The sequence below is a fragment of the Rhinolophus ferrumequinum genome, chromosome 5 (genome assembly GCF_004115265.2).
Source record: "Rhinolophus ferrumequinum isolate MPI-CBG mRhiFer1 chromosome 5, mRhiFer1_v1.p, whole genome shotgun sequence".
Classification (NCBI taxonomy): Eukaryota; Metazoa; Chordata; class Mammalia; order Chiroptera; family Rhinolophidae; genus Rhinolophus; species Rhinolophus ferrumequinum.
In genome coordinates this window covers 44,364,669-44,377,065 of record NC_046288.1, presented here as the reverse complement: position 1 = coordinate 44,377,065, position 12,397 = coordinate 44,364,669, and the positions used below count along the sequence as shown (strand labels likewise).

Below are 12,397 nucleotides of genomic sequence, written 5' to 3'. Positions count from 1 at the left end.
AGTATTCTAGTATGTATCTCCCATGGGTCTGCAAATTCACTAATTCAAAAAACTGTATTAGAGATGTTAGTTTAAAAAAAAAAAAATAAGACATTGGTATGCTAGTCAATGCCTGTAATTATCTTTTTCAGTTCCAAAGGTACTTGGGGGTTATTTAAGAGCAAAAGATGAATGGGGCACCACTAAATTCTATTAAATCAATGCATGGACACAGTAGCAGCAGAGGTAAATAAGCTGTGGAGGACTGAATATCAACAAAGAAGATAAAAATGGTTTTATAAAGCTACTTACATCATAGCCTAGGAGTTCAGTCTGTGTGGATTTATCTACTCTTGAAGCAAAAGCCTTCTGTAAATGCTGGACTTTTTCCTGCAAAATGAAAATAAACAAAAACCAAAAACACATTGTTGGTGAGTCATGGACTTCTCTACTAATATTCCCTACTTACTAAGATTTCATTAGTGTGCAATTCCTGATTCTCTGTGTGCATACTTTGCCTTGTTGCTGCTTTGCATATCAGCTCAAATATTCAGACCTTTACTTTTCAGGTCATACCTACCCCTACATTGCCATTTTTTCTTTTAATACAGGAACCACTGAGTCAGAACCACAGTTGAATCCTAGAGAGACATGATTTGCTTAAATCCAAGACTAAGTGTCTATGTTGTTTCTGGTGAGCTGTTTGTTTGTTTGTGTGTGTGTTTGTTTATTTACAACTAAATTGATAGAAGTTTTTGCTCTTATTTCACAGCATTTACATTTAAAATCCCACACAATAAATAATACCAGTGCATTACGTTTAATTTGTTTTTATATTTTTTCCTTAATTCTCTCCTGGAATCTGCACATCTAAGAATCTTTACTTTAAAAGATGTGATACTAATCTAATCATTTTATAACTCAGTAAGGGAAGTAATACATGAAGGAACTTAGGGATTTCATATCAAAAGTACAAATATACTAATTTAAGTCTTCTCTTTTGACTGGGTTTCTGGCTGGACACTTCTCTTCTCAGTCCTAAATATGTCACTTAAAATAAAAGGGGATCTTGAACTTAATTACTCTGTAATGTGTCTACTGTGCTCCTGGCACAGCTGGAAATGAGGTACTCAGATCTCATCTTGGGGTTTTTACTACTATTACCACCCATTTTCAATGAGCTCAATACTGTTCAGAAAGTTGAAGGTGAGGAAGCTTCCATAGAAGTTTATGTGATTCCACTAGACTCTCTTTTTGACTTAACTTGCTGTACAGAATATTTTTTGTTTTATTTTCTTTTGAATGCTTAATAAATTATCTTAATGACAAACACTGTGATTTAATTCATCTTTTTCCAGAAAAGGACAGTGGTCATCAAGAACCTCACTACCAAGAACTCAAAACGTACAACGCTCATCCTTCCCTTCCTTTCTTCTACCTTTCCCTCCCCACCTTCTCTTCCTTCCCTTCCCCATCCCAGTTTATTTCCCTCAACTCTAACCAAGATTTGCAAGTTAACAGAGTTGTTTAACAAAGTAAATACATCATTTAGGTAAACATAATTTATTTTGACTTATTGAAATATGGAAAATAACTACTTTATGTACTATTAATGTCTCATATTGTTTAACTTGCCTATCGCAAAATTTCTAGCACTGTTATTCAGACAAAAATAAAATGGAGCGTAGACAATTCAGAAAGATGTAATGTGAAGTAAGGTGTTAATTGTTTGAAAAGGGTAAGTGAAAACATGGCTGTAGTTTCCAAGTTGTGTTTGTAATAAGTTGTGTTTATTTAGACTCATATTGGTGTGGGGGAAAGAACAGGGAGAAGTAGTATGAGGTAAAGGAAGCCATGATGTTTATTATTATTGAAGGGTTGTTTAGAAGAGTTTACCTACTTCTGAAATAGGTTAGAGTCATAAGTATCAGAAAAATAAGTTCTGTTATAAATCTGTATGTATATAAATGTTTGTGTAAGAATTAGAAACCATGAACTAATGAGAGTGGGGAAGAATGTATAACAAATACTCCCATTTTGCTTCGGCTCACATTTCTATTTTCAAGGGCTTCTGTCATGAGATAGAAGTTGGAAAGGATTGATAAAACTCTAGCTCATTGGTCTGAGTTCTAAGACTTAGAAAATTTAAATGAAAATAAGTGAAATATCCAAACAGCTTTATTAGCCAATAGTCTAATCAAAGCAAAACAAACAAACCCTAAATCAAGATTAGTTATCTTTGGAAATTAAAGAAAAGGAAAAAAACAAACCAGACAGTTGTAACGAAATTTACTGTTCCTTCCTTTTCAGGCATTTTTACAACAAATATGTCATTTTAATTACTTATTATGTATGCACTTGCATGCCATATTCAAATATGGAGAGTAAATTATAAGTTTTCAATAGACTTAGGTGCACATAATTAAGAATTAAATATCTTATTTAGTGAAATAGTAGGAAGAAAATATATGCTATTTTATGATAAATTTCTACAACATACAATTAGAACATTAAATAAAGACTACATAGCTGTTAGAAGATAATTATCCATGGGTCACTTGCACTTATGTAAGATAGGTGGATATTTATGAATTGATAAATTTAACATATAATAAAAAGAGTATTATAGATAATCACATGGAAGACATACCACAACAATGGATATTATTGGATGGTAGGACTAAAGAGAATTTTTATTTCTTATGTAAGAAATGTATATATATATATATATATATATATATATATATATATATACACACACACATATACACTCATATATATATATACTCTAATATATATATATATATACATATATATATACTCTAATATATATATATATATATATGAGTTTTCTTAAATTTTGAAATATCAATTTACAATTAAAGGCCATACAAATATTATAACTAAATTGTAACAGAACTTATTTAAATACATCATTTCACTTATATATAAGAAAGGCAATCAGAAGAACCAACTTGGAGAAGAAGAGAAACAGTTGAAGTATATTGAACTTTATTTTTCTTGACCACCAATTGATTTACCACATGATTTACTATGGCTCTCTTACAGTATTTTCTTATGTAAGAAAACATTGCAATTCTTTCCTCTAACTTCTTTCAGAGGAGCAGGGGATAATTGAAAAAAACTCAACTTCTGGTAGTCACATTTTATAATTAAATCTATAACCTTGATAAAATATCTCATTTTCTTTAAATTTTCTACACAGTGACAATATCCATATTAAAACAAGCACATCTTTTTTTTTTTTTAATCACTTAAGTTTAATAAAACGTAGGTGAGCTTAGAATAAACATGAAATCCTTTTGGCAGCAATGATATTATCAATCTAAAAATATATTCTGCTTCTGCTTAAGCTATTAAATTATTTATTCTTATTTTAAAATATATTTGTATTTATTTGCATTATTAGTCTTGAGTAACAGAAACAATTATGAATAGTATTTATATATAGTACTTTATTCATCTACATGATTTATTTTAAAAAATTCATGCATGTTAACCTGAGTGCAGTAAAACAAGCTGAAAAGAAAATATTCAGTAATTCCAAGTTATAACTACATATTATCTTAAACTATTATTTTAATTACCTACACAGAAGTTGGTGAAATTAATCTACAAGGTGAAAGTGAGTAGAACTTTTAAAAAAACAGAACATGAATACCTATTTTGTAGTTAGCTTTAGAATCTATAATAAAAGAAAATGTATTCTTATTAATTAATGAAATTAACAGAACCTGATATTGGCAATATATATAATAGTGATTACAACTCTACTACATGAATTTGTACCTTGAGGCTAAAGGGGAAAAAAAAAAAAATCTGTGTTATTATCCAAAATTTGAAAAAGACAGATTTGCAAAGAGTAGGTTTGAATTAAGGGCAAAAAGGGGATATCTTAAAAATGTAAAAAAGAACACACCAACTCCTTAAAATTGTGCAATCATGAATTTAGATTCTAAATCATGGATATAAACATTAAGTTTATTGAAGGAGAGATAGTATTGAAAGACTGACACTGAAAAAGGAGAAAAGTTAACTTTTAAAATTAAAATATATTATAATTCAACACAAGAAAATTCACAAAGTGATCTGAGTCAAGTTTAAACTAGAAATTTGGTGGGTAAAAAAGAATTTGAACATCATCTTATAATGGGGTTCAATGTCAATAATAAAAAAAAATACTTGTTAAAAAATGCAAAAAACTAAAGGGTAAAACATTGGCACTGCTTAATGAAGTCAAATCCCAGGATGAGCTCAGGAATGAAAAGGCATTATCACAGAGATCACATTATTTTCAACCACCTTTAATGAGGGCACATCACTGAAGACATCTGTAGAATTATAAACAAGCACAAGAGTGACTGAGCAAATCAAACCACCTCATATAGAATATAATGTTTCTTGGACATTAAAATGTATTATTATTTTTATTTTTATTATTAGTTTTTACTTTTTATGATGGAAAATTGCTAACATGTAATAAAAAAGAGGAAGAATAACAAAGGATCCTTATTCAGTCTTCAATAGTTATTGGTAACAATAGTTATTGTTAATTTCAATAACAGATATTGGTATTTAAGTAAATATTAGTTTTAGCTATATACTTAAATAGCTCCACTGGTCAATATTGTCTTTCAACTTAGATAAGAGATGTTTGCATTGGAAGACTCAGCTTTGGAGGAAATGTCAAGAAATCAATAAAACAAACACCTAGATAACATATTTATTTTCATTTAAACTTATGATACCTGAACTACGAAATTGCCTGACATCTATAACCTACCACTTTGAGACTGCACTGGAAGTGTTTTTTTCAAGAAATAAGAGCACATATCATTACATAGCATATTTTAAATTTATGGAATTCATTAACCCATAAGAGATTATACAAATTGAAAATATACCTAGATTTAAGAAGAGTTTATGTCAATTCATTTAAGAGAATGTAATTCAGGGCTTTTTATATGTTAGGAGATTAAAATCATTGAAGATTGTTGTAACCCAGATAACTGAATGCAATATTCTAGACGTAAAGCATATGGACATTTATCCTAATAGATAGATAGATAAATAAATAGATAGATAGATAGATAGATAGTAGATAGATAGATAAATAAATAAATAAGATAAATCTATCTGATTTCTTTAGTGTTTATGACAGGCTAATCTATTTTTTCTAGTTTAATAATCGTCTCGGTAAGGTGAAGCTAATTAAGAAAGGCCTCATAAAAAGGGACATTAGAGAGATGTCTTTGAGTTCGATCCTCTGGAAGCTAAGGACATGACTTTTCTGGGTTAAAAACATAAGTATTTAATGACTGATCAAAAAAAGCATGAGAGAAGTTGTGATTGAGAAATATTACCCGTCACTTCGTAAGTTATATAAATGTTTACTCATTATGTTGTGCACCTGAAAGTAATATAATATTATGTGCCAACTATAACTGAAAAATAAATAACAATTACAAAAAAAAAAAAAGAGAGAGAAATATTACCTAGCTTGTTTGGGTATGGCTCCTCCATGATTCAAGATATTTATTAATTACATTTCAAATTAATTTCACAATCACTTCTGTCTCTTATATTTATTGCCACTACCCTATCCACTACCTAGAGGTGAGCAGAGGAATAGAGCACAGATGTGTGCCAACTGTGCACAAGCTACCACCATCTTTTACTCCACTAACCTCTGTATTGGGTTGAATAGTGTCCCTCCCGAAGTCTTATCCACCTGGAATTTGGGAATGTGACCTTATTAAGAAATAGGATCTTTGCAGATGTAATAAAGTTAAGATGAGGTTATGCATAGTTAGGATGAATCACAAATCCAATATAATTGGTACCCTTGTAAGAAGAGGGATATTGGGACACAGCAACAGAGATACACAGAAGAGAAGGCCATATGAAGAAAGAGGCAGAAATTGGAGTGATGTATCTAAGAGTTAAGCAATGACAAGGATTGCAACAACCACCAGAAGCTAGAAGAAACAATGAAGGATCCTTCTCTAAAAACTTCAGAAGGAACATGATTCTGAGGACACCTTGATTTCTGACTGAAAGGCTCCAGAACTGTGAGAAAATACATTTATTTTGTTTTAAGTCAGCCAATGTGTGGTACTTTGTTATAGCAGCCAAAGAAAACTAATACAGCCTCTTTACTGATACTATTCCTGTCTATACCATACTTTCAATACTCTATCTTATCTGTAAATAACAGCAAAGTAACCTGAAAATGTGATTTGGATCACTTCTATCTTCTGCTTAAAACCTATTACTATCTCCTTCCAATATGGTAGGCACTAACCTCATGTGCCAAATGAGCACTTGAAATGTGGCTAGTCCAAACTGAGATGTGTTGTAAGTATAAAATACACACTGGATTTTGAAGACATAAGTACAAAAACACTCATTAATAAAATATATTTAGAATAATTTTATATTTATTGCATATTCTATGATACTATTTCAGATAAATTAAGTTACATAAAATATATTTGAATACTAAATTATATAAATGACTACCATTTATACTTGTTTTGTATTTCTATCCAACAATACCGGTCTACACAATGAAAAGGAAACCTTTACCATGATGTAGAGCCCCTGCCTCTCCCAGCCCCTATTTATTATGCTAACTCCATTTCATACCAGTCTTCCCCTTGAAAAAGTGACTATTAGTCATCTCCTTTCAGTTCCTTGAGTGGACCAAGATTTTTCACACTTAAACTTTTAACATGCTATTTCCTTCATCTGAACTGTTGTTCATAGTAAGTGTTATTGCCTTAGAGATATCCTATCTAAATTACATTCTGATCTACAGGTGAGTCTCTCTTTTAACCTCTTTTCTTCCTAAATGTCTCTCATTTCAATTGGCAATTATGTATTTTAGTTGGCAGTTCGCCCATAATTCAGTCTGTGCTATGCACTAGCATATAAGTTGCTTACCACAAGGATCGTGTCTACTTAGGGCCATATTGCCTCTACACTACCTAATGCAGTTTTTGGCACGTTCTAAGAGCTTGATACTTTTTTGAATGAATGAGGAAAGTAGGTGTATGAGAGATGATGCATGAGGTTTAAGAGGATTCATCGAACGCCAGATGGTGAACTTGACATATTGTAGAAGCAGTTGCTTTAGATCATTTAATATTGGTGACATGACAAGTCCAGTAAAATTTCTGGCATCTGCATGGCATATAAATTTAAGTTAGGGACATACTGGGAATGATATATTAACTATGGGGTTATCCTAGTAATTCTAGGCTATACAAATGACTTAAGAGGAAACAAAAGAAAGGGAGAAGAAAGAAAGCAGAGATACAAAGTGAGAGCCTTAAAGATTACCAACAAATCAAACATCTGTCTGAGGATTTGATGCCAAAACAAGTGAAAAACACTTTCATGGATAGGTTTTTTTTTGTAATGTATATATAAAACTTATATACTTCATCCTCATTCTGGCCCAAATTTTATATTTTGTGTGAGAAATTAATGTGGTGATTCATCCAATGAAGGCAAACATGGGAAAAGACGGATGTGGAAATGTCTTCTATAGGAAATAGGGCCCAGGAAAGTTTTTTGATACATCAAGTCCCAAACATTCCCTTGTTAACAACATCCTAGTCTATAAAACACACTTTCTGTTTGTCAGGGGACCCACCATTTCCCTGGCCCATATTTGCATGAGGGGACTTCTGTTAGAAGTACACTTCTGGTTTCTTTCCCTACATCTCCCTCACTCCTCTTCATCTACAAACTGGTAGGTGAGTTTAAGACAAACATGCTCTACTTCTTACTGGCATGGCCTGTCCACAGGATGAAATCTCAGTTTGTCCAGACATACATTTACAGACTCTTGCCATGTGGAAAAGGTTGCTATTTTCCCTTTGTGTCAGCAACTCCAGTGATTCAGTTCAGTTCAGATAATGTATTGGAAGCTTATTTGGCTGCATTCCAATCCAGATTTGTATTGTATTATATTATAATTCAATCTCTGAATCTTCTATTTTATAATTAGTTCTGAACTTAGGAGGGCAAAGGAAGTTATTTATTGCCCCCTTTAGACCTCAAAAATACACACACATGTTGAATCAATTTGGAAATATGGACTTTGAATATAGTGACTGGGAATTTCTAGGAGAGTTGTATATTATTGACCAATAGAACAATCAAAAAATCTTAATTCAACCTGGAAAGTTGTTCATATATATATATATATATATATATATATATATATATATATATATGAATTAAGATATATATATATATATATATATATATATATATATATATATATATATATATATAATGTGTATTGCTAAAAACAGAAACCTGCCTGCAGTATAGAGATTGACCTCTTGCATGTATGGCAAAGATTCCTCTAGCTTTCTTTGTTTGATATTTTTTATTCAGGAAGGTCCGATATTATACCCTGTCCACTCTATCACTATGCTTTAAAATTGAGATTCCCTTTTTGAAGAAAAGATTTACTTGAGGGGATTGTAAGCATTTTATTTTATTGACTTAATTTTAATGTATATGAAAATTCTTACAATATACTGTGTATGACACAAAAGTCTTCAAGGCAGTCATTCATTAACAGCAATATGCTGATGACAGCATTACAGAAACACACATAAGTACAAGGGAGACAAGAGGAAGATCACTACAGACTTGCAGAGTCAGCACAGCATTCCAGGTTGACAATCAGCTAGAAAATGACGATGTCATGAATCAAACTTCACCAAATTGTCCACACATTTCAAACTTCACTGTCAAACTCAAGAAATTCTGAATGTCATAAAATGCATTATCCTTCAAATTTCCTTCAGCACCCTCATAAGCAAAAATAATGAAATAAAATAAAACCCCATACATGTATATCTGAGGAGCAGAATCTAATAAAACACAGAGTCTGAAGGGATTATATGTGACTAGAGAAATTACTTAGCTGCTTTGGATTCTGTTTGTGCACCTTTTAAACAGAATTGGTAGGCAAAGACATTTAAAGCTGGGCTTAACTGATTCCAACAAATATTTAATGAGTATTATTTCTTAAGCCATCTATCAGTAATGATAGTACATTTAATGATGTAAATTAAACTATGATTTCACTTTGTATAATTAGAAATGCGATAATATTTTATTTTCTTCAATGTTTGTTTTATTATTTTATATGCTTTATATTTACAAGTAAAATGATTTCTATGAAATTTTTGGCTGATTATTCACTGTGAGCTGTTTTAGAGCCCAACTCATGAGCAGGACACAGCTCTGCTAGTTGTGCAACCAGCAGGTTTTCTAAAGAGATACTGGTGGTGCGGTCGGATGGCTCAGTTGGTCAGAGCGTGAGCTCTCAACAGAAAAGTTTGCCAGTTCAATTCCCACATGGGATGGTGGGCTGCGCCCCCTGCAACTAAAGATTGAAAACAGCGACTGGACTTGGAGCTGAGCTGCGCCCTCTGCAACTAGACAGAAGGACAGCGACTTGACTTGGAGCTGATGGTCCCTGGCAAAACACACTGTTCCTCAATGCTCCCCCAAAAAATAATTTAAAAATAGAGAGAGAGAGAGAGAGAGAGACTGGTATATATAGAATGCAAAACACAATGCTCTCGTTCCATAGAGAAAGGTAAGCAAAATGCTTTCGCCCTTGCAGTTTCACTGCTTATAGTTCACGGGGGAGATAGGCTTCCATTAAGGAAACACACCAATAGGTATAAAATTACAAATTTACTAAGTGATACAAAGGGAAGCAATGAGCACCTAGAAGGGAGAGTAAAAATGTGATGATAGACAGGGCCTTACTGAGGAAATGGTTCTTAAGGTTAAACCTATACTGGTCAAGATGGGGGAGTTGGTCAACTCTGTGTTTTCTTCCTCTTACAACCACATCAAAATTTCAACTAAACTGCACGACTATCATTGAGAATCACCTGACGTCTAGCTGAACAGAACTCCTACAACTACGGACATACAGAAGAAGCTGCATGGAGACTGGCAGAAGGGGCAGAGATGAACAAAGGGTTGATCCCACACCTTCCTGTGACAACTAAAAATCTGGAGTGATATCTTGCCTTGGATATCTCCTACCACCTCCTGTCCTGAGGAGCAAGGGGTCCAGTTTCTCACCACGCTCCCCAGCCCAGGATTCCAGTGCATGGAAGAGAAGTCTCCACAACTTCTGGCTGAGTGAGAGGAAAGTGGTTGCATTCCCAGGTGCTCCTCTTAATGGGCTCGTGCACTTTAATGGACTTACTAACAGACTCACTTACTCTGAGCTCCAGATTGTGATAGTAGCTCGAAAAATGTCAGGAAACAACGAGGAGAAATTGAATTGTTGGCTTCAGGGTGAGGGCTACAGGTGAAGTTTTCCCCTAGATAGAAATGCTGGCAGAAGCCATTGTTGCTTTGTTGAGCCTTTCCCCCTCCCAGCATGCAAAGTTAGGAAGGTGCCATATCTGAGTCTCTATCAACCCAGCTGACACCTTTTGCCCCACTCTGGTGATTCTCTGAGACCCCACTCCACTCATCTTGTGCACCCACCCAAGCTATTTCCAGTGGCTTTCCCATACAAATGGCCTGCCTTGGCTAAGGCAGTGATTTTCCCAAAATTTCTCAAAGGTTCACAAACCCTAAACAAGCAGCATCTGGCTTGAATGTGTCCCATACCTCTTGCTTAGCAACCCTAAGCCCAGCACTAGCAGCAGCTGGTTTTGGTTCCAGGCATGGCCTCTCCTAGGCACCTCTAAGCCCAGTTTGGGGGACATCCATTGGTGGATCACTTTGTGACTCATTCCAGGTGGTCCCTGGTACGACCCAGGCTGTGGCTGAACTTGTTCAGCAGTGGGGCCCTTCCCAGAAGGTCCCAGGACTGGCAAGCACAGTGGCAGGCTTCAGACAAAGTTGGAGCATCACCATGCTGCCTTCAAGGATGACACACTGAGCAGGCACCAGAGCCCTCCTAGAGCAAACCCTGCTCTGTAGGGTCAGCCTCTGCACCACAGCTTTTTCACTGTAGTCACAGCCAGTCCTCACACACAATGCGCTCCAGGATCAATCCCTCCCACTGACATGTAAACAGCATCTAAGGCTCAACTACAACAGGAAGACACCCATAAGTACACAAGGGACACACTAGGAGATCCCTGCTCAGATGAACAGGGATATTATGCCACTGTACCCCACAGGACACCTACTACATAAGGTCATTCTACTAAGACTAGGAGGCATAGCTGCCCTACCTAATATACAGAACAAACACAGGGAGGCAGCCAAAATGGGGAGACAAAGAAACATGTCCCAAATGAAGGAACAGAACAAGGCTCCAGAAAAATAACTAAACAAAATGGACACAGAATTTACCACAGGTAGAGTTCAAAAGACTGGTTATAAGAATGCTCAATGATCTAGCAATATTTATACCAGGCTAAACAGACTTTAAAACAAAGGCTATAACAAGAGACAAAGAAGGACACAGTAGTCCCACTTCTCAGTATTTATTCAAAGAAACCCAAAACACTACTTTGAAGGCACACACGCATCCATATGTTGATTGCAGCATTATTTACAATAGCCAAGAGATGGGGTCAACCTGGGTGTCTGTCAATGGATGAATGGATAAAGAAGAGGTACTACATATATACAACGGTATATTACTCAGCCATAAAAGAAAATAAAATCTTGCCATCTGCAACATGGACCGACCTAGAGGATGTGTGTTGAGTGGAGTAAGTCAGACAGAGAAAAGAAAAATGCCATGTGATTTCACTTATATGTGGAATCTAAAGAACAAGATAAACAAACAAACAAAACAGAAACAAATTCATAGATACAGATAACATTTTGAGAGTTGCCAGATGGGAGGAGGAATGGGGGATGGGTGAAAAAGGAGAAGGGATTGAGAAGTACAAATCGGTAGTTACAAAATAGTCATGAGGATGTAAAGCATAAAGAATATAGTCAATAATACTGTAATAGCTTGTATAATGCTAGGTGGGTACTAGACTAGTCAGGAGGATCACTTCTTAAATTATATAAATGTTTAATCACTATGATGTGTAATCACTATGTTGTACACCTGAAATTAATATATTGGATATCTACTATTATTGAAATATATATATGTGTGTGTGTGTGTGTGTGTGTATGTGTGTGTTTATATATATACGTATATATATATATATATATATATATATACGTATATATATATATATATATACACGTATATATATATACGTGTATATATATATATATATATACGTATATATATATATACTTTTGTTTCTTTTAAAGACAAAGGTTAAATGTGCAGGATAAGGACATAGACAGGCAGTGAGCAGGGGACCGTATGAAAGAGAGAGATTGGCAAAAGCTCAGGAAGTGGAAAGTGGGGGTA

General features: G+C 34.2%; 1 protein-coding gene across 4 annotated transcripts in view; it reads right to left on the bottom strand.

Moving 5' to 3' along the window:
* The window catches only part of CCSER1 (coiled-coil serine rich protein 1), a 1,122,560-nt gene that overhangs the window by 494,199 nt on the left and 615,964 nt on the right, over positions 1–12,397 (bottom strand). For all 4 annotated transcript variants that reach the window (XR_004422964.1, XM_033105324.1, XM_033105323.1 and 1 more), the window contains one exon: positions 292–369. Coding sequence is in view for 3 of the 4 variants with exons in the window: in XM_033105324.1 (XP_032961215.1) it covers positions 292–369 (78 nt within the window). In the remaining variant the exon portion in view is untranslated. The remainder of the gene's footprint in view (positions 1–291; positions 370–12,397) is intronic.